This window comes from Drosophila kikkawai, chromosome 3L (genome assembly GCF_030179895.1).
Source record: "Drosophila kikkawai strain 14028-0561.14 chromosome 3L, DkikHiC1v2, whole genome shotgun sequence".
Lineage (NCBI taxonomy): Eukaryota > Metazoa > Arthropoda > Insecta > Diptera > Drosophilidae > Drosophila > Drosophila kikkawai.
Window position 1 is genome coordinate 14,277,987 of NC_091730.1, and position 23,138 is coordinate 14,301,124.

At 44.0% G+C, this 23,138-nt stretch overlaps 1 protein-coding gene across 1 annotated transcript; it reads right to left on the reverse strand.

Annotated features, from left to right (window-relative positions):
- Window positions 1-2,054: 2,054 nt before the first annotated feature.
- snky (ubiquitin protein ligase sneaky) lies at window positions 2,055-4,957 on the reverse strand. The gene is made up of 2 exons (XM_017167212.3): window positions 3,417-4,957; window positions 2,055-3,356 (listed from the first exon to the last, which is right to left on the reverse strand). The coding sequence occupies exons 1-2, from the start codon at window positions 4,887-4,889 to the stop codon at window positions 2,724-2,726; spliced, it is 2,106 nt and encodes a 701-aa protein (XP_017022701.1). The 5' UTR covers window positions 4,890-4,957; the 3' UTR covers window positions 2,055-2,723.
- Window positions 4,958-23,138: the final 18,181 nt, after the last annotated feature.

The following is a 23,138-nucleotide window of genomic DNA, read 5'->3' on the forward strand; positions in this document are numbered from 1 at the left end:
AAGAATATAACAAAGCGAAAAAAAACCATAAGAAGGCAGAGAGTGGCTGAGAATAATCCACAAAAAATCAAAACCCATCACCGACAACCTTTTCAAATCAATTACTTTAATCAATTTTTAACACGTTTGCGCTTCTTTGCACCCGTCGGCGCCTTAGTCTGCGTTTTTTTTTTGCTAAAATTTTAATTATGAAGATTAAATACGGGCACAAAGGGAGAACAAACTAACCTGCCATAACAAACTCGAAATAATATTAAAGAATTTTTATTGAAATAATGGCAGGCACAGAGCTGAGCTGCGCGTTCTCGTTCGCGGTTCGTCAGTGTCAGACGAGGAACTTCAAAGGCGGGGAGCGATTCCACTGGTGGAGAGCTCTGTAGAGCTGGATAACCAGGAGGAAGCAGGAAAAGGGGCACAGGGACACACTGATTGGGGGCGACGACAGGCTGACGGCTGTCCGCGATTCCCTCACTCTGCGCTCCGTTTCTGCCGCTTTGCCGCTTTTCTAATTGAAATGTTCCGCACCATATTTCTCTACGCTTTACCACCTGCTGCTTTGCGGATGGAACGGATCCCTCCGCGGATTGCCCCTGCTAAATAGTTCTCTCGCCGGCTCAGTGTCTGTGCTGTGGGACCCTGGACTCGGGGCTCACTCGCAAATTGCAGGCAAACCGCTGGAACAGAAAACAACAAGAAAAAAAAACTTGTAAAAAAAACTACAAAAAAATAAAGAAGGAAGCAAACAATGCACTGACCAGCGAGCATCCAACCATCCGTGGGCCATCGTTTTCATCCGCTTCCTTCATTATCAACGCCAAGTTGAGCCCGTGATGATAAAGGCAGTTGAGGGACTCGGCCCGATTATTTTTCAGCACTTTGCCCATTTTCCCTCCAACTATGATATTTTGATATACTCTTCTCCAGGTGACTGTCTGCATAGGAATTAGGTTTGACTTTTCAAAATATTTGTACTAAGCACTGGTCATTCTTTTAAGAAAATCTGTTTTCTGTTTCGAACATAGTTTAATATTTCTTAAAGACAATCTATAATTATTTTAGTTTTATATCCAAATTGTATAATATTTTATTTATTTTTATTTTATTTATATTTACAATGCTTTTCTATATTCTATAGAATCTAGCAAAGCTTTTTATATGTTTCTCTTACCAAGAGTATTCCCCAGCCCATAGCTTACTCTCAGCTCCATTTCTCTCCCATTTCTGCAGCCATTCGTCTGCATTTTTCTAGGAAATAATTCTCCGCTGGTTTTTTCCAGCGTTTTTTCCGTTTCTTCACCACCAGTGAGTGTCTCGTCTCGTCCAGTTGCGTCTTTATAGTCTGCGGACGGCTGGAGTTCTCTGAAAGAGAAGGAGGGCCTGCAACAGTGGAATGGAGTGGAGTGCTCCGGGTGCTCCGCCACTGTCAGGCAGAGTGTCACACCTGTCACTTTTGTGGCTGATCACAACAACCGCCACCGCCGCCGACGGACGTCGACGACCTCGCCCCATTATTTCGCAGGCTAGAATGGATGATGGTGGAGTCATTGCAACAAGGTGTGAACGTCAAATAATCACCTCAGCACACGGAATGCCGGCCGGTCTGACTGAGGATTCAACCTTTGCCGGGATGTTTGTTTTTCCTCAGAAAATCCGTCGTATTTTTTTGGGATCTCTCCGCCCACGCCATATGTGTGTAATTTCAATGGAAACACACAGGGAGCGCCTCCCGTTTGTGGTTCCTTCATGTTTGCATAATTATATTATTGCAGACTGAAAGTCTTATGAATATTAAAGTAGGGGCAAGACTTTGTCCACATCATTGTTGCAACTTGTTTCCTCCCAGAAGTCAGACGAGGAAGGTGCCCGTGAGGCGTCCCATCCTATCATCTCGGCTGATCCCTGGGAGTCTCGAGTCTAGACAATTTGCAACCGAAAAACTTTTGTTCCGCTTTCACTTTGCTGCAAAAGGACTTGCCGCATTTCTGTAGGCATTTCTTCAATTAGCGTTTTTATTATTTTTAATTAACAATTTTGCAACTTAATCCTTGCAGCCGAGTGTAGTAGGGCTAGTGCTGGAGCGTTCCTCTCCAGCTCGCCTTCCCAGTGGCATAATCGAATCAGCGCCGCTTGAGCAAAGTTTGTCTAAGGACAAAAAGTTTTCCTCCCACCAGACATGTGCATAATTATGCCGAGGAAAGTGGAGACGGGGGCCCGAGGCCCAGGGCCAAACACAAAGGGTGGACAACTAATTGAGCGATGTTTGTTGTTGCAAAGAAATGTTCTCCAACTTGCTGTAGACAACTGCTAGACAGTGCCATCGGCCGAGGAAATGCTGGGAATTAAGTTTGACAGACTGGAAAAATGGCAATTAAGCTGGAGATATGATTATCATAGAGCAGGACAGTTAATAAAGGGTAGTGCCAGTGATGGGATCAAGGGACCGAGTAGAGTTCCACGAAGATGATTACCAAGTATTCCCCGAACGGGTGCAGCATTTCCAATTCAAAGGGTAAACTTTTGCCATTGCTTTTAGCACACACGAGAAACTTTGGTAATGCCATTAAATAGCTTTATAAATTGTTAATGTTAAACAAAGGAGAATCATTTGGGGCGGTTCCTCGCTGTAATCCTTTCGGAGAAACTATGGAAGTTGACTATGTTTGTAACAATATGAAGATTATCTAAAGCTCATATAAAAATGCTCAATAATGATACTTCGCGTCTCACTGCGACTTCCTGTAGATGTACACATCGATGCTGGCCTCGTCCATTTTATCCAAACGATGGCGCATGGTGAGTATCGCATCGCAGTTGATGCAAACGTGGTTCATCTCCTCGGCACAGGTGTCGCAGTAGGGCACCCTGCAGGAGTGGCACAGGACGAACTCTTTGTCCTCCGGATCGCAGCAGACCAGACAGCTCAGCTTGCCGCAGGGAAGGTAGCGCAGCCAGTCGAAGGTCTCCGGATAGGCTGAACGGAGCTGCAGCAGCGGATTCAAATTCATGCGGACCTTATAGTGGGCCAGGTTGTCCTCCACATCCTCCACCAGGTTTTGCAGCGCCATTATTCGCTGCCGCAGGATGCGGTTGTACAGGTAGAGGATGCGCTGCTTCTCGCGCTTCTCGTAGAAGTAGCTGCAGATAACCCGCCGCTGCCGCAGGAATGTATGCGACTGGAGGATCACCACGAAGATGGCCAGGTAGAGCAGGATTAGCCAGTAGTAGAAGCTGTTGGGCAGGACGTGTGGGTTCGGCAGGCATTCCTCGTTGCTGAGCGACGTGGAGACGTTCTCGTTGATGTTGAAGTTGCGCATCGTGACGCGCAGTAGTTGTGCCATCTTGCCCACGCCGGTGATCTGTCAAGGATTGCTATAGGGATTACCTAAAGGCAGAAGGAGACCCCTCCAGATACTCACATTAAAACGCACTTCGTGCTCTCCCTTCTGATCATACCTGATCAGCGATCGCTGCCGGATGATCTGCAGCAGCTCGACGACTATACGGTCAAACAGGATAAAGATGACCGCAGTAGTTAACTCCAGGAAGAACCGTAGCAGGGTGTAGAAGGTCTTGTCGGACTCCTTGGTGGTGCGTCCACACCAGCGATCCAGGTCGAAGTACCGAGCTTTTTCGTAGGTGCGCAATGGTAGGATCGACTCGCTGCCCTTCTTCTTAACCCGCCGGTCCACGTGCTTGAAATAGTCGGTGATGTATATGTTGTCGTGCTCCAGGTTGGTCAAGTACCAGTAGTAGTACCTCAGCGAATAGAAGGGAAGCCGCAGCATGAACAGGCACAGACACATCTCGATCACGCCCATGATCCTCTTGAATCTCTTGCGATGCCGCTCAAAGTCCTTGGCGAATCCCTCCGCTGTGCGTTCGGCGGACTTTACGTGGGTCTTGGCTTGCTCCTCGTCCCGCAGCTTGTAACTTACCACGATCTCGGAGCTGTTGTTAAAAAGCTCCTGCTCTGTCCGCAGTAGCTCCACATAGGTTTCCCCGAAATTGCCCGGCACCACCTCCGAGGGATCGCATATCTTGTCCGGATCACCGAAGATGTCCACCTCGCAGATGATATCCACGCGGTACGGCCAGCAGATGACCTTGCCAATCCACCACTGAAAGTTTGTGGTGCACTTGCGGTAGCCCTCCCGAAACACCTGCTCGCAGACGCGCTGGCCACTGTCCAGCTGGTGCTTGCATCGGTTCTTCATGTTCATCTTAAAGCGCTGCTGCATCTCGTCGGCAGTGGGCAGCTCCTCTCCTTCGCCCGCATCCGTATTGCTAAGGTTGCGCTTGTACATCCCGGTCTCTGCGTTTTCTTCGGCAAAGTCGGACTGCTCTACGGCATGTTTGAGATCGCCCAGCACACCTTGCAGCTCCCCGAAGGTCTGCCGTATCTCGTCCACGTCCCTGTCCATGTCCTTCAGGGTGTTCGTAAAGGGCTTGGCCATCAGGTCGAAGCGCGTCTTGGACAGATTGTAGGTCAGCACACCGCTGCAGACGAACACACGGGAAACTTCACCTGCATTGGTCACCAGGTTATCTATGGGTCCGGCAATGATTAAGGCAAAGGCCATTGCCCGCAGGTACAAGGTGCCCGCCCTTCCCGCCAGCTGCACAAAGGTCAGCATGACCAGAGTTCGGATGCAGCGGATCAGCGCAAAGAGTATGGCCGTCAGCAGGACCAAGCCCATCAGCACAATCCAATTGATGCCATCCCGGGCCATGGTGAAGTTCAGCGCCACCATCTCCCATATCAGGTAGCCAGTGACCAGGCCCACGAAGAAGCTAACAATCCCTCGGACGAGGCGGAGCTTAGCTGTTTCCTGGCTCTTCGGACCGTGGATCAGACAGTAGACGGGACGCCAATGCCAAATCAGAAACATGTCGGAAGTGAAAGAAAAAAGCGGAAAGGGAGCTCTTCGGGATATGAAGTTTGTTCCAAAGGTTGCTTCAAATAAGGAATATTATTGTTTAGGTTTTTTTTTAATCTGGTAATAAATTTTAAAGGTAGAAAAGCCAAACTTAACTATTAGCTTTATTAATCTTTGTTTGATTTTTATACATTTTAATGACAAACTTGACTTAACTGCTTGGTTCCAAGATTAACATGAAATTAGTCCTCAGACAAAGAGCCTTAAAAGTCAAAGCAGCTGCCTCCATTCTTAACTGTTTAGCAAAAGCCACTTATTAAGGGGAAAGAGTAGCATAAATAGTCGAGCATTTAAATACCCTAACCAATTTTATGTTCTACAATCCGAAAATAAGTATTATGTATATAGATAAAAGAGAGAAACCTGACCACTTCTTATTCCATTTCAACCATGTTCAAGCCACTTACAAGAAACCCCTTGAGAGGGTGCATTAATGCAGCTTGAACCTGGGAGTTGGCCAGAGCCAGAACCAGAACCAAGACCCCCCAGACTACTTTTCGCCGAGTAAGAGAATGCGAGAAGATTCAGTTTAACTTCGTCTGGCCCCGACTCCAACTCCAACTCCAACTCCAACGGGTAATCCAATTATAATAGAGCTGGACGCGGACGCAGAGCACCTGCCCCACTTGGGGGGATTCTTCTTCTAAAATATAAAAATTGATTACATGCGTGTGTCTGTCTCCCTTTTGTCCACACACTCGTTGCGGGCCGCCTGCCCGTTTCTGGTTGCCATCCCAAAAACTTGTTTGTTTTGGTTCGCGCGCCGGCAAGCGTTTAAAAATTTATGAACTGCAGTAAACCGATAAAAGATGGATGGCATTGCATCCATGCAAGAGGTGGAGACACACCTCCAGATTCTACAGCTCCTACAGCTCCTACAGCTTCTCCAGCTCACTCCGAAATTGGTGCAGTTGCTCAATGTCATCGCGCTCGGCGGTGTCACTCGCTGCATATTAAACAGTTTTTGAGATTCAGTCCCAGAGGCAGCACTTCATCAGCTCCGGCTTGTGTGTGTGTGTGTATGCTGCCAGTGCTAAAAAATTGATTGATCCTGCAGGAGGGGTCTGTTACGCCTCCTCCTTCGCTGTGACGAAATCATCCATAGACGTAGACGACGAGACGGGGCGTGGTCTCTGGTCTCAGGATGCTCGACGCACGCATTAAAACAATTTAAAATTCCCAAAGAACGAAACACTAGGCATCGCTCCTACAGTGGGTGGCAGTAGAGTGGATGCCTCCTAGGAATGCCAAGTAAAAGGTTCCATTTTGGTGACATGGTGGGATGAGAGGCTGAACTGTGGGAGTGTTTAAACTTTCTAAGGAAATAAAATATTTAAAATTTTTTTAATAAAAAAAATGATTAGTACTCATTCCATATTCCACACCTGGTTAACACTGTCACCACTCAAGGTAATATTACCTTTAGACACTCCCACCACACCCACTGTGCCCCTACCATGGGCGGTCGAGGCTGCTTGCTGGGCAGACTAGGACCTGCTCTTGTAAAGCTTTAAATGCATTAAATTGTCAAAGCGATGGCTATGCTAAAAGTTTGCTGGCCATAAAATTGCATGCCACAGACAAAAAAGGAGTCCGTGTCGCCCCATCATCCGTCGAAGGCGGTGGCTCCTGGATGCCTCCCGAACCCCTCCCGGATACCATGTGCGATTCCCGAACCGATGCTGGTCAGTCAGTCAAGTCCGAAGCCAAATGAATGATGAATTGCCTGTCACTTGCAATTTTTGCAGACGGACGAAAACACAGAACGAACCGATCCCGACGTAGAATGTTCGTTCGTTCGTTCGCTCGTTCGTCTTGCCGGCTTGTTTAAATTTTTCATGTTTTTCTAAGCCCCCCCGCCCATGGCCCCTCTTGGCTATAACTTGTGGACCTGGTCCAGACACGGCTACCAAAACGCTGACATGCCGAGTGCTTTCATGGAATTTGCGTTTTAAAAAAGCGGCAACGTTGACATCCTTGTCATTGTCTCCTCCTGTCGGCCACTTTTGGTCGAAAATGTTTTGCTTTGGGTCCCGCAAAAATTCACAAATTTAATTGGGTGAGCATCGGGAGGCACGGCACAGCAGAGCCAGAAAATTATGAAATATTTTTTGGTAAAATATGAAGCAGGTAAAATATTTTCCGGACAGGAACGGTCGGTATTTTTGAGGCAAAGAAATGTCAGTGCTGTCTGGCTTTAAGGGACTTAGGGGGAATATCATAATTTGGGGAATAAACAAAACTTATAGTCGGAGAGTCAAAGCAAAAATCTACAAGTAAATCTCCCTGATTTCCATACAATCAACTTGCAAATTTTCAAAGAGTCCTGCCACAAACCCCTTTCCCTAAATCCTCACAAATCCAGGCATAAATCCACAGTCCTCTTGATGTCTATGCGAAATTAGTCCATTTGCCAGAATGGCATTCATCATAACGATAGTGATAGGACACAAGCATGGACATTATGTTCATGTCCATATCGAAATGACCAAAGATCCACTAAAAATTGATGGTTTGACGATTTATTTGGACAGTTGGCTCTGGGGGGGAAGTGGTGGAAACAGGGCCGATGGCCGGACATCATTAGGAATGCAAATAAATACGCCCGGAATGTGTGGAAAATTGTGAAACATTTTAAAATGCCGCAGCGGATGAATTTATGGCGCCTATCTGGCTATTTCGCCTGTCAAAATTCATCAGGGTCAATCAAATGCAACCAGCCACGCCCCCAGGCATGCGTAAATAATGACAATGAAGGCCGGACTGGGGAGAGAGTGAAAGCTCTGTTCCCGGCGATAAGGCCCTTTGGGGATCACCCCGCGAAAATTCCCTCTGAAAATGCTGCGTCTGCATAAATTTTCCAACTCCGAAATGAGAACTCGCACACGAATGCCGAAAAAAATAAAACCGAAATTAAATTAGTTAATTAATGCAGCAAAGCAAAAAAACAAAAATAAAATATAAGGTTAGCCGAGGGGGGAGAATCGGGGTCACCCATCAATCATGGGAGCAAGGGTCGCCGCCTCACCTCACGCGTGTGTCAAATATTTTTGGTCTACCGAGCCCGTAGATTGCTTTCGCTTTCACTCCAAATCCGAGCCCCAATCCCGAGAGCCATTCCTCTTGACATTTCCAATTGGCCAGGGAAGAAGTATTCACAAATTAGTTGCCCACATGTGTCAGCCAAAGGTGATTAAGCGGTTGGCCCAGGCCCAAAATTATCCATAAGCTGTCTGAAAAAAAGAGGAACAACATACATAATGAAAGCCAAATCCAAATAAGTTATGCAAAGACGCAAAGTCAAAGCCGAATGTATCAGATTTCTCGCTTAGCGGTTATATCTCAAATTTGTTCTGCCTTTTTTCTGTGTTTAAACACGCCCTAAGCCTAAAGGTAAACATCGGATTTCCATTAGCTAACAAGGGTTAACTTGGCCAAAAAAAAGAGACATAATAAAAAAATTGAGAGAGCGGCTTACGCGAATTTTGGTAATACTCTGAAAATGGTAAACATTACAAGGACTTTGTAGGAAATTTAAATATATATAGAAAAATAAAATGCAAGAAATTGTTAAGTAAAAATGTTATAAAACAAATTAAAATATTATACCCTGCCCAATTAAAATCTTTAAAATTAAATCTCAACTTTAAATCGATTTCAAAATAAAGTTCCCCTTGTAGAGAGCATATTTCAAAAATATTCCTCTGCCTGATGGACATTCTTTAAATCGTTTCTGTTTTATCCCCAACGGCCATCTAACCCTTTCGGGGGCTTTGCATTAATTTCTGTCGCCTGCTTTTTTGCAGGTGTTTGGCTTTGGTCATGTGAAAATTTGCATAAAGCAAAAACCAACTTTGTTCTGCATTTTTAATTAATTAATTAAAAGCAAGTCGCTGGGGCCAATAACGAGGCTATCAACGGCAACGTCATCGTCCTAATCAACGTCATTATCGTGCAGAGAGACCCATGCAAATATTTGTCTCCTCCGCCCTTGTCAGATTGTCTCACTGCGACCAGGCCCTTCACTTCCCTTCCCTTCTCGTGTTTGCATATGCATGAACCTAATTTTAATTAATATTTTATTATCTTAATTATGCATCGCACCTTGCCGCGTTTCCGCTCGCTTCCTCCTCTGCCGGCTGCACCCTTTCGGCTGAGTTTTGCGTTTAGTTTTCGACCTTTTGCCTAACAAATTATGGCCATAAATAAAGTAAACGAGTTAAGAGTGGTTTTGCGTGTTCTCCAGAATGCCCATTCGCGCACTGACTGCCTCTATTTTGCCGTGTGTTTTTGTTTTTTTTGTCTTGTCTGGCTTTTTGTCTAGCCGCGGTCTGGCGGCGGCGCTTGGCTAATGTCATTTTCATACTGTAACAAAAAAAAAGGGTTAACACGTTCCGAAAGCATTGCCCCGAGTGCAGGCAGCGTTAATTTCGGCTGATTTATTGGTTTTATTAGGGACCTAATTGGCTTAAAGGGGTTAAATGGATGTGAACAGGTGTAGAGCTCGGCTTGTTGGTAGATAAAACAACTGCAGGGGCAGGTTAGATGAGGAAAAATAGCCGAGTTTGAATTGAAATTTATATTTTGTTTGCTTAACCCATGGATAAGCTATTAATTTCTTCACAGTTACACTTATGACTTACACTGCCTCCCGCATTTTTTGAGCATTCATCATAACCAGCCACTTCCAGTGGCTTTCCTTTCGTTGAAGACAAGCCTCCACGGAGACCAGAATATTCGAGTTTCAATAACAAACCTATGGCTTTGGAGTTCGATTTCATAACTCATCTGTGGCCGCAAACTCTCACTTTTTGCCGCCTGCTTTTCCCACACACATTAGCATTGGAAATCCATTAGGGGCGGCGAGGGCGTGGCAGTCGCCTTGGGGAAAGGTGATGCTGGCACGCCACAAATGAGGCTGTGCCACAAACGAAAGTTCGTAATTTATTACAAATTAAAATAAATCAAATATCGAAAATATCGATAATGGACTGGGGCGGAGCGATAAATCTGCCGCAGAGCAGGTGATTCAACGCCAATGTCTCTATAAGTTACAGAAAAACAACCAGAGATAGGCGTCATTTGCATTTTGAGTGGAATCATAAAAATGATAAACATTAATTTCTTTATTTTCCGGAGAGCAGAGGAAACGATTTGTCAGTCGGGGAAAACAAACCACAAATATTTGGCTTTAAATGTAAATGTATATCCAACGGAAAGCCCTCTAATAGCAGATAACCGCAGGTAAGGTAACTAAAACAAGTTTAATATGGCCGAAAATGGAATTTATACGGGGACAACTAGCTGTCATAAATGCAAATGCATCTTATCACGCGCCATTCTAACCGGAAAATTCTCGGCAGGAAAGACAACCTCTCAGCGGCAGCTCCCATCAAGACGATGGAAATTCAATATCAGGGGATACACCATAATGGACCCAGCGGCGCCCCAATAGATATGTTTACACTTTTATGCGCCAAACAAAGGGATATATTCTCAAAGAGCAGAACAATGGAACGGTACCGGGGCGTAAAAATCTCGGTGAGAATGAAATTTCAACACTTTAAAGGCGTTTTGAAACCATAAATTCCCACTGCCGGCCAAGCCAAGTGATTCGGATGTATATGCCATAAATAGTATGCATATATAGATGCAGATCGGGTCAAACGGCTCTGGCTGTGCAACTCCTTAAACGTTTATGCGTTCCGAATATCGTGAAATTACTTGACATTAAATCTAAGTTTAATTTTTAAGCATACCTTATCAATGCGGCCTTTTACAGAGTTAAGAATTTAGGAAAGAGTGTTATATTTAAGCACAGGAAATTAATAGAATTTAAACACAATAAATCATCACATTAATAATTAATTGCAAGTAAAAATCTACTCTGTAATAGTGATCCCTTCTAAGAGCTTTTATTATATTTATAGTTATTTCTATTTTATGTTATTGAAGATACCATTCCCTATAAATTTCATCTATGCTTTTCCTATTAATATTATTTAAAAATGTAATTAACAACCTAAAGAATTGTCAAATTCATGAATTGCTTTTTACAGAATTCCATGAACTGGAACACCCCACAAATGCAGTTTCTGCTCCAACGTTTATCAACAGCATTTTATAACTATCGCGGCGAGGCAACGAACTTTCGGAACATAAATCAACTGGATACTGGCTACAACTCTGTTTGTTTATGCTTTTTGTCCGAGTTTTGTGTTTTTGTCCGTTTGTCTGTTATGAAACTGCGGTTCGTCATGCTGTGACCATTCTGAAATTGACTGACAGAACGGACCCCACGTCGGGGCGAAGGCATAAAGCAAAACTGGAGTCGGAGTCCGAGGAGGAGTAGCTGCTGCCGCCTGCGAAATCCGACAGAACCGCAGACTAATTAAATTAATTGAGGTGATTTTTGTCGCAGATACCAGATACGCCCGATATGCCGTTACCCGCTCGCCCATTTGTAAAGTGTTGGCCGATCTCGGGGCTTAAGCACGGTAAAAAATATGGTTCGCAGCGCATATTTTTTAAAACGATTTTGCGCTCATATCGTAAAATGTTGAACGCATGTAATCCATCGATATTAATGACTGGCCATATTTTTGCTCGCCCTCTCGCCGGCTTGATTGAATGGTTATTCATATTTTTTTTTGTGTTGCAGAACACCAGCTTTGTTGTGTCCGCGCAGCGCCTTTGTTGTTCCTGTGCGTCCTTCCTCATTCGAAATGATTTTACATTGTGAAATGCGGACCGCTTTTTTGTGATCCCAGCTGTAAAATGTTAAATGAGTGCAATCAGAATTTGGCGTTCATTAAAGGGGTCGCGAGGAGTCACAGGGTTACCTACCTACCTGTTGTTGCTGTGCAGCGGGGCAAACTGGAGGAGTCTTGGAATTAATTTTGACGATTACCCAGAAATTTTACTGATATTGGGGGGTATACAGAAATATTATACCCTAAAGTTAAATATAAAAAAAAAGCAGAAACATTGCTAGCTACGTAAAAATTTATATTTATGATCGTATAACATCTTATTCTTAAACTGCCTTTAGTTTCCAGACTAATTAATTCGTTAATACAATTCTAATAATAATAAAGCTTTATTAACTTAATATAATCTTTCCATAAAGCCTAACTCTTTAACCACATAATTTTATAAAATTTATCAGGGTACTAAGGGATAGGCAATGTACATATAGCTTTTGTTGAGGCTTAAATAATACATCCAGCTGTGTTTAAACAATAGAAAATCTCAATTTTCCACACAACAACCAGATATCGAAATTACGTTTTTGCGTGTGCTTTCTCTTCTTTTTTTTTGTCACAATTTTGTGTAAACGCGTACTAAATATTTAACAAGCTATTAAACCGACGTCAACAGCATTGCAATGAATAAATAATGCCCAGAATGGCCGACAATCGCCGGTGACCATGACTGCCTGACTGCCGGCATTGTGGACATTGTGGAAACACATTTTGCAGATGCAGCGGCCAAAACTAAGGTGGCTTAGAGCGGGGACAATGCCTATTTATCGATATATAACGAAACTCGCCAAATCTCTATTAAAAGAAAGAGTTTTCCAGATTTAACAACTTACATTTTTAATTCCCTAATATTTCCTTTTATTTTTCAAAATATCTCCTACCAATTTCGGTTTGTTTAGAGTTGGCCACCACTGGATTCCGCTCACATCCCCAGTATCGTTGACTTTTTCAGGCTTCACTAAACTCAATGGGTGGATGATAATGACGGCAAACACGAGCAGAAGGAGTTTGGGCCAGAGGAGCCATGGACATGGCCATTTGAGGTCCGGGGCGATTGTCAACTGTTGTTGTCAATTACGTTAACAAAACACGGTTCCAGGGCCGAAACTGGAGCAGCAGGAGAAAAGCTGAAAAGGAGTTGGAGTTGCAGCTCTGAATGCTCCGAAATTTGTACGTCACAGCCAGGGATCCGGACCGGAATCGAAGCCGCAGTTACAGCCAGAGCCAGAGGCAAAGCCAAAGCCAAATCCAAAAACCATGGCCAAAAACAAATGCAAAGCAGCCGCTAAAACAAAGGGAAGCCCTCGACGGCTAAGGAGAAGGAGAAGGAGGAGGCGTTGGAGTCGGAGTCCATGTCCATGGTCATGTCAGGCGTTTAATTGGCATTGCCATTCGGTATGTGTTATTAACGATTTGTGGCGTGCAAAGGCATTTGTCAATGTGTCACAAAAATGAACTCAGCAGGAAAGGACAGAAAGTCAGGGGAAAGGGGAAAGTTTCTTATCATTTATACCAAAGAGATTTTAATTTTATTTTCTTTCTTTTAAATAAAATAACAACTAATCCACTTTAAATATTTCTCCCAGTGCTGCTTTTAACCCCCAGAATATCATCACTGACGGTGTGGAGTTTTGGCGGCGTCAGCATAATCTGAACTCGAAAGTGACCTTTTTAATTAAAAGCCAAAGTTGGGGGACTTGCAACAGTTCGTGCCGCAGTCGCATGCTCGAAATTGCAACACCGAAAATTACATGGACATGGACGCCGGGCAAAGGACTTGCGACGGGGGGGCTGAAGCCTCCAGAAATGAGAAATGAAGTCAGCAAAGGGAAAAGCCAAGGGGAGACGGCAGGGAGCGGTTATCTAATGTCTGGAGGCTAAGGGTCAAGCAACAGTCACGCAGAGCTCGGTGAGAGGGAAAAGTGTTAATAAATTTTCGGCCAAAAACCAGACTGGGCCAGCTCCTTGGTTGTTGGCCAAATTAAGACAACTTCGCGCCGACACCGCCGCTCGATTCGCAAATAAATTTGTTTAATTCCCACTCGACGGGTGCAAGTAGAGCGGAGTGAAATATTTTATAAATTGTATAGGAGGAAACCTGGATTTGGACAGAACTGAGTTGGCCAGAACCCCGGAGAAATCGTGCCCGAGACGGAACTGACTAATTAGACGCGTCACCATTGCCGATTGGCTTTCCATTTCGGCTTTTCCAATTGGCCCGCCTAATGAGCCAGCGGAGCCGTCGGGGGGGTCGCGTGGGTCACAGCGCCCCCCGTGCAACTAATTGGCATTTGAGCCGGCCTGCAGGTAAGTGCACTTTTAAGGCTGCTAGCTGCTCGCTACTCGTAGATTAGCTGACGATTTGCCCCCTCTGTTTATGCAAATTGCCAGCGAAACTGTCCATGGGAATTGGAAAGCAGCCGGAACGGGGTGAGACTACCATTCAGGCTAAGACAACGCTAGGGTGTATCCGCTTTAAGGGGTAAAAGGTAGTCAGAAATACCTGGCCAACTTACCAATGAATGTTTGGTTTACTTAAATTTTTTGGGGAATTTAAAAAGGTTTTTATAAAAATTCTTTACTTTTTAATATTATATTTTCAACATATTTAACAGTCTACCTTTTATATCGAGCTCTCTTTACTTTGCCCACAGTTAACTCTTCTTCCGTTTAATTGAGAATCCTTTGGGCCGAAATGCTCGTTCTTTATTGCAACATATAAATAATGTCCGTTTGTTTCACGAGCCTTGTGCTGGCCATTTGTTTTTAACATATCATTCATATAATATCAATTAGTTGCATATGTGTGCCGCCAATCTCTGGCCTGTCCTTTTGGACCCGCCTGAAAATTATTGGCAGCAGGACAGGGACTGCCATGTTGTCCGTTTGGCTTACCCTTTTTTCAGTTTTCCTTATTTTTTTGCTCTCTTATTATTATTTTTTTGTGTCTTTTCGGGGGAAAACGAATGAAAGCTCCAGTCGATTGGCATGCGTCTGTTTGCTGGCCGTTGATGATGGCTAGTTGGGGGTCACCAGGGGGAGATTGGGGTGATCGGGGTACTGGGATGGGGCTAGGACACGGACAGGGATGATGACAACTCCACCTCGGCTTTTGTTCTCGCCAACCTCATTTCGAATGTTCGCACACAAAAAGCTCATTTTATGCCAATTTCTGTGGGCCTGCCCTTCCTTGGGAGGTCCTGGAACTGAATGAAATTTAAGGAGTGTGTCGGATAAACATTAACGTCTTATTCTTGACCAAGCTCCGACAAAGAGTTGCTTAAGAACTCGAGAAGATACAAAATAAAATCGATATATTAAAAAATGCAAAAAAAAATAATGAAAACATTAAATCAATGCACTCCCTTCCTGATTGAGCACAAGACAATTTCCCTGCGGAAACAACTAGGATTCCATCTAATTATGCATGCCATCAGCGTGCCAGCTGCTGCCCCAACCAGCGATTTTCGGGGATTGTTAGTTTTTTGGCTTAACCTTTTGCCAATTTTAAATTGGCTTGGCTGGGACTGGGGTCTGGGCGCTGGAGTCTGGGCCTGGCCAAGTTCAAATATGCACAAACATTTGTTCAAAGGCTAAAGATTTATCTCGCCTGTTGTTCGCTCTAGACACCCTGTGGTGCCTGACTCCTGTCTGCTTCCGTTTCGTGCTCAGGTCTTCTTCTTGTTATTTTTCCTTTTATTTTTTTTGTATTTTGTCTCTTTTGGCGGGGGTGCCCCTTTTTGTGTTTTTGGGGCATTCATACGAACGCCGAGCGATACAAATCGGTGAATTTCAAGTGCAAAACTTGAATATGCAATTGCATTTTTGCACGTTTTGCGGTAGCGTCTTTGGTAGTACAGTGGACACAACCAATTGATGGACTTGGGAGCCAATGTTTTTGTATTTGCAGACTTAGGGATTTCCATTTATATTAAAGTATTCCCTTGAAATCTTGATTAATTTCTTTTACCTAGAATAAGGTGAGTTACAGAGCTAATATCTTAAATTTTTGGGTTTTAGAAATATGATTTAATGAAAAAATTAAAGAACAAAATGATATTATATTAAAAATAAAACTAAATAAATGGTTTTAAATATATTTAAAAGGTATTCTCATCCTATATACCTATATCTATATTAATATATGTTATGAAAATATTTAAAAATAAAATAAAGTATGAAAAAAAAAACTTTTGATGGGATACTCTCTGTCATATTCTGGATTCTGGATTCTTTTTGACATACATAATAATTTATAACAACTTCCTTTATTTTATTTAAATTTAAAAAGCTTTCTTGAAATATTACTTACCTCTGCAACATGCCTTATTCCACATTGCATGCTCCTTTGTTAGATCAGAACATTTTTCGGGGATTTCTTTCCCTTGCAACTCCCTCCGGCTAGCAGTTCCTACCAACTCCCAGCTGGTGAATTTGCATATTCACGCTGCGGATTGAAATCAGAAACAGTGGGTGCCGAGCCAGCCAAAAACGGAATGCAGTGACACCGCGCGGCGAGTCCTCCTTCTCGTTGTCCTCCGAGTGGAATCGATGAGTCGCCATCGAATCGCGAGGGGGAGAAAATGCTAAATGTGCCTGCTGGGCAGATGGAAGGAGCTGGCAATCCGTCCGTCCGAGACTCCGGACTGCGAAGTGAAGCCAGGCAAACAAATTCAAAAATGTTTGGTAAATTTCAATTGCTGACAAATTCGCCAGAGCACAGGAGGTGAATCAATGAATGAATGGCGACGACGCTGTTGATAATATTATTAGTACCCGGTGAATGGCAAATTGTCCTTGAGGATATAAATGGAATTTGAAATTATTTTATCAACATTTTTGATTGCTTCTAGCCGAACAATCAGTTGAGGGAACGCGGCGAGTGGACGGATGGGATGGCAGTCATTGACTCTGATGGACGCTCATTGGCAGTCCGGACCAGCCACTCGGCCGGGCCCTAATAATATGCACAAAAGTTATGAATTCCCACACAGAGCACAATGGCAATAGCAATATGTTTCATGGACTATGGAAATGATAAATTTCAGAGTGCCTCCCTGCCTGCCACCCGAAATGAGTTTCGAGCTGGCTGGCCCTGGCTTCGGCTTCTATGCTAATTATTATTGCATGGACCCCGAAGGGAGGATACTGGCCGGGATTCGAATCTGAGCAGATAAGGAAATTGCTTAGAATTCTAAATGGACCGAAGGCCAAATGGAGCAGAAGTTATGCCCGGGAAGGAGGACCCTATCCCACGGGTTCAGGTGTTAAGCTGCCGATGGATATTTAAATGGGTTGCGTTGAGTTCGCCGCTGATTGAAATAAAGTTGACAATTCGAGGGGAGCTCGTGGCCGATGAAGCATCGATGATTCTGAAGGGGATTTCGCCGGAAATGGCTGCTCAAAGTGGCGGAGGAGAGCCGCGTAAATGAAGTGGTGCGGTTGAGGCTGCCTTTCACTTTGGCGCTTTTCAAGTTCGTTGTTGATAAACTTAATGGAGGCTGTTGGCTTCTCAAGAGCTCGAAATTGAATGAAGCTGTTGAATACTAAATGGGTTGGATGGGATTTGTTGTTGGGCTAAGAAAATACAAGAATAACTAGATTGGTTTTAAGTGCGGTTACTGTGTATATTTTTTGGCATCTTTGGGATTAAAACAATGTGTCTGGCACTTGCACTCTCTCGACCAATATGCACCCAAAGCCAAAAAACATTGAAATCCCATAATTCTGATAAGATTAGGCACTCAAAAGATTTCAATAAAAATCCCATCTTCACACCGGCTCTCCTCTCACCTGCCCGAGTCAAGCACTCTTGTCTGGAATTAAAATTTAACAAGCAAACACAACAAAATAACCAAAAATAATCATCACAAAATCCCAATATTCAAAAATCCATCCGAAGCATCACTCAGCCGCACACTTCAGTCTCTTGAATGGGTCGAGGGGAGTATTCTAAAACTGAGCAAAAAGTCAGTTGAGTATGAAGTCTTATTGATTTGCACTGAAAATGCAATTTTCCTTTGGCATTAAGAGCCATTTTTGAGAGGGGCACCAAGGGGGAGAGAGGAAGAAGTCTGTGTGAAAAGCTTTTTATGGCTGGCATTAATTTTGATTTTCCATTTTCGAGCTCTCTCTCTCTCTCTGCACTCGGCTAAATATTTTGCACTCGGCACTTGAGGATTTCTGACGTCCTCGTCGTCGTCGGCTAATGCGGCATTAATTTTTGTCAGTTTTGTCGATTTTGGCTGCATTTTGGTTTTTGATTTTTATCGGCTCCCTGGACGCTCTCTTATGGATGTGGTATCTGGTATTTGCTGTCTATATCCTCCGACTTCGGTGCTCTGCATATTTGGTTTTGGCCTAATGCAAGGCAAACAAGGCTCTAATTTAAATGGCTTTTGCCTAGGCAGCTCTCATCATCATCATTGCCAGTGTTATGACAGTTGAAGTTTTGACGTTGCCGTTGGCGGGGCATGAGGAGGAGGTGGGTGTGTGCCGCCTGTGTTTTAGCAATTCATTGGCAAAAGACAAATACACATATGCAAATAGGCAGATGCGAACCACTCGAAAACTAATGTAGTATGCATACGTCCCTTACCTCCGCCACTTTACTCCAAAATGCCTGCAGTCGATTATAAATGGAGTGGCTCCACACACGCCACTATATATACATACATATATGTGTACATATATGGCAGGGAGGGCCAACATAAATATTCAATTTAAATTATTACTAAATTGGCTTTCGCAAATTTCCATTATGCACTTATTTCATTTTCGGTGACGACAACGACTCAAAGCCTTGACGTAGGCATTTTCGCTTCGCTTTCGGATTGATCCTATACAAATACGAATGAATATATATAGTATGTATGCCATAGTGGTCCTGCCATCAATAAGCAATTTAATTTGTCAATCGTTCATCTCTCTGTCCCTCGCTCCCTTGGCACACAATCAACAAAATCCATCAGCTGGGATGGCCGGCATCTGCCTCTTCTTAACTTGGCCTTCAACGGGCGGCAATTAAACGCCACCAGAGGCAGTTCGTCGAGAGCTGGGCTTGTAATTAAAGTAAACATGGTTACGCCTGCACACACACACACACTCCACACTCTCAGGCATTGTCATAAAATTGCGCATATAAATTGCTTGTGCATGTATTTATGTTGATCACATTAATAACGCGCATACGTCATGTGGTACAAGGATGCACTGGCAACTGGCCAACTGGGAAAATCAGTGCCTGCCTTGTTGCAGATCGGATTGGGATCATAACTGAATTTGTGCTTCGGCGAGTTAGCATAATTTAAGCCGGAAATTGCTGGCCTCGGGCTGGCTTAAACTAAGGCTTTGTTAATAAACCAAAGGAAGAGTTTAATTTTATATGCATAACTATAAACAATTTCTTCTAAAATTTAACAGAAAATAAATTTCTAAAAGCATAAAGCTAATATTTCCAGTACTTTAACGAACAAAGCATTTTTCATCGCTTTTCTATTCCTTTTTCAACTAGCCAGAGCCTGGCCAAAACGAGTTGATTTGCTTATAAAAACCTGTAAACTTTGCCAGGCAACTGGGCAAACACCTGGCAGTGGGCCGGGGGGCAGGACTACAGATAGGATCAGGGACAGCAGCAGACAAGGATGTGGGTTGTGGGTGGCGAACAGATTTCCATGCACTTGCTGGGCATTTGATTTGTCACCCAAGGCGTGCAAATGATAATCGAAAAATCACTCAGCTGTGCGTGTGTCCACCTCCTCAGCCTCTGCCTCAGCCACACCATCTCCGACTCCTCTTCTGATCCCTTGCATCCTGAATCCTGGTTCCAACTGCCTCCCTTCCTGGGCGTGGGTGTCGAAAGCTGATTTGTCTGGCCGCTTGACTGGCCTGCTCCTCGAACGATTGGGCCTCTAGTCTGCCTGCCTGCATTTCCGCATCCGGTTTTGGCATTTGACACCAAGGCCAGAGACGCACCAATACAGAGAGAGAAAAATATCGAGCTTAGAAAACAGTCTTATAAATATATTTTCTTAAAGAGATTGAAAGTCTCTACAAATATTAAGCACATTTAAATTTAAATATTCATATTGTATGATTTGATGTATATATTTTCCCCAGTGTACTTACAACCGGAGACCAAGCCGGACCTGGACCCAGACCATCCTGTAACTACAAAAGCACACACACGTGCACGGCCACATTGGGGCAAATCTGCATCCTCCTGGTTCCATTTTTTTGGGGGAAGCAAAAACTTAACTGCCCGACACTTGTTTTGTGGTGTGTTGCCATTGTCTCTGGCTTGTGCCTCCCTTCTGGTCTCCGCCCATGTCCGACTGGGACTTGTTACTGAGCCCCACCTAATGCCCCACCCTAACCCCAACTTGGACCCCTCAAAAATCTGAGCCCCCGCCGAAAGCTGTTGAAGCACATGGTGACATGTGAGAACGGAATGGAATTGGGTCCGTGTGGGCCCCCATTTCAATTGGGTCCTTTGTGATTTGACCAGATGGGTTGATGGAGACTTGGGGTCCTGAGAAATGGAGGCGTCCCATAATGAAGAGGTTGCCATAAACTGGGACTGAGAAAGAAGACTGATATATCTGACTGCAGGCTGAATGAGTTGGACTGTTTCGATTTTAATCGATTTTCTTTCAAGTCTATAAAATTTCTTATTAATTCTTATAATTTTGGACTTCTTAAACCCTCAAATCAGTTAAGTCTTTGGTAAGAAAGCTTGGCTAAGTAAATTCCTAAGTGCAGGGGTGTGAAGTGCCCTCGAGCGCAGCTAGAGAATCCTGCAAAGTCCCGGGAAAAAGATATATTCCTTCGAGGGCGGGATACAAATTTCTCCCCAAACCCCACGACTGCCTGCCACTCACAAATATCATAAATCCAGGGGAGCAACTACTAAGTTGTTGTTGCTCTGCTGCCTTGGGGGCATGTGGCAACTACAACTACCACTGCATATGACCATTGTGGCACGCCCACCGCCGCCTCATTCTCCTGCAGCCGCCCCCATCTCTGGTCCCGCCCAAGTAATCAAAAATTATGGCAGAGAGCACAAATTTATGTGCCATTAACTCAAAGCGCCCCCTTTCCACGGGAGCCCGGCTGAAACTTAGACGAAACCCAGAGGCGAGTTCATTACTTCAATATTTCAGGACACACACACACACACACATCCACCGCCAGGATGCGTCTGCCATTGTTTTTTACGGGGAAACGGGATAGAGAGGAGACGATGGTTTGTGATTAGGCGGGAACCTCGTTTAAATTAAAATAGCTACACGAGAGAACATCGTTCCTGGACCCGGCCCAGAGCTCGGAGGAGGAGCCGGCGGAGGAGCATGGGACCGAAGCTTTATTGGATTTTCAATTGTCACCAAGCTGGGCAAATATTTTCGGGTGCCGCTCTGCCGAAAACCAAAAACCGAAAACCCCAAAAACCAAACCGAACCCGCCTAAGCCCTGTTGGAGGTGGCCTACCCATGTTGTGCCCGCTTCCAAGCCCCCCGCCTGCTGGTCTGAAAAACCACAAGTGAATGACATAGGGGGCCAGGCCAATGGGGGTGTAGGATTTCAGACAGCACTGGGAGAAAATCTAGATAATATCTATGAGAGAAAAAGAATGCGGAAAAGTCTTTAATAACTTTTATATTTAAGACAAGAGTTACTCAATTAATGATCAACTTTTTATAGAAATAAACACCAAATGTACTCCATATATCTTTTTATCAAAAATTACTTCAATTTTCTTTCAGTGTTCTGTCCATAGTGCCCCTCCATCCTAGCCGAGGATTGCGGTTCCTGCTAATGACGATTGCCGTTGTTGATGAGTCCTCGGGATCCTGTTTGGGGCAGAGAGGGACGACGAGTGCCGTGTGGCCGGGCAGAAAAACCTTCATTGATATGTTGCCTCTCCGTTCGCAGAGCTAGAAAATTTCATTTCCCCGGCCACCGCCACCCACATACATAGTTCAAGTGAAGTTATTCGGTTGCCAGAAAATGCTAAATTAAAAGCAAATTATTGTGTTTAGTTTTCAGCCGACCGAACGAGGCCAAATGTCCTGCCATGGAATCCTGCTTACCCTTATGTTAATTACTTCAACTCCCAGGCGCAGGGAACTTTGTTTGTTTGCGGGTTTGTTTTCGCTTTTTCTCCAAGGTAAATAGTTTCAGTTGTTTGCATTTGGCTTACCTTTGTGTGCCTTGGCGGGGGAGTGGGCGAGTTTTCATCCTTATTCACATATGTACGCTTAATGTTGACCTGACCAAAGTTCTTAATTAAAAGATGGCCAGAATGTGAGCGCACAAGCCGAAGTAAATTGCGGTCCAGTAATTCTGTTATTGTTGAAGTGCAAAATTTGCGTGTAGAATTAAATTTACCAGAAAATGAAAGCCAGTGCAAATATTTCTTGTTATTTTTGCCAGGAAAAATATTATTAAAGCTCAATCAATTTTGTGAAATGGAATAATTTAAATTGTGGCTTTTCTTAACAGAAGAGAAATAAATATTGGCAACTTAAACGGGAGAAATACTGAATTTCCCATATTTCTTTTGAGAAAATATATGCTTTTAATTTAAAAGAAATTCTTCAAAACATGTGTTAATATTTTCATAGAAGAAAAAGCCTTCGTCAGCTGGATTTTTGGCTTAAATGGATATCAATTAATTTGTAACAACTGAACACTAAATCCAAGACTCTCTCCAACTACATTTCTTTCCATTAACTGAATACAAGAGTGTTCTGTTCCACCCCGTGACTTTATGTGTCCATAAAACAACCCCAGGACTTGTACCCTCTTCCAACCAGTCACTCACCTCGAGCTTGACCAGCATTTCGCACATGGCCAACATAAAGCTCAGACCAACATGAGGAGCCGTCGAGTCAACGACCTCGAGGCGCGATGCGTGAGTCCAAAGGATAACCAATTATGCGTCGTCTGGCACATTACAGGATCCCCTCCACTTTCCTTGGGAAAAACTCATTAAAACTGCATGAATATAATTTTCGTTTGATTTATAAGCGTTCTCTGGCATATGGTTCATTGGGGGTGCCAAGTTATCTCTCATGGAGACAACTTCCTGACTAACCGCATCGATGGCAATTTTCCTACATTATTCGGCCATTCGGAACAGAGACAGAAGCACTGAGTACTCCCGGGAAGAGGGAAATCAATTCCATTAGGATTATGAATGCAAACGTCAGGAAGCTGCGAGCCATAAACGCGCTTGTGTGCAAACATTTAAGAAGACGGACTCTCGGGGGTTACGGGTTCAGTTCGGGGGTTAAGCAATAAGCATAATGCACACAACCCTCCCCGCCAAGACAATAATAAACATAATGGTCAGCGCTGAATCGCGCCAAAGCGTCCGAGAAAAATGGAAGTGGTCACCATCCAAGCTCACATCCTCCACTTTGCAGCCTCCAGAATC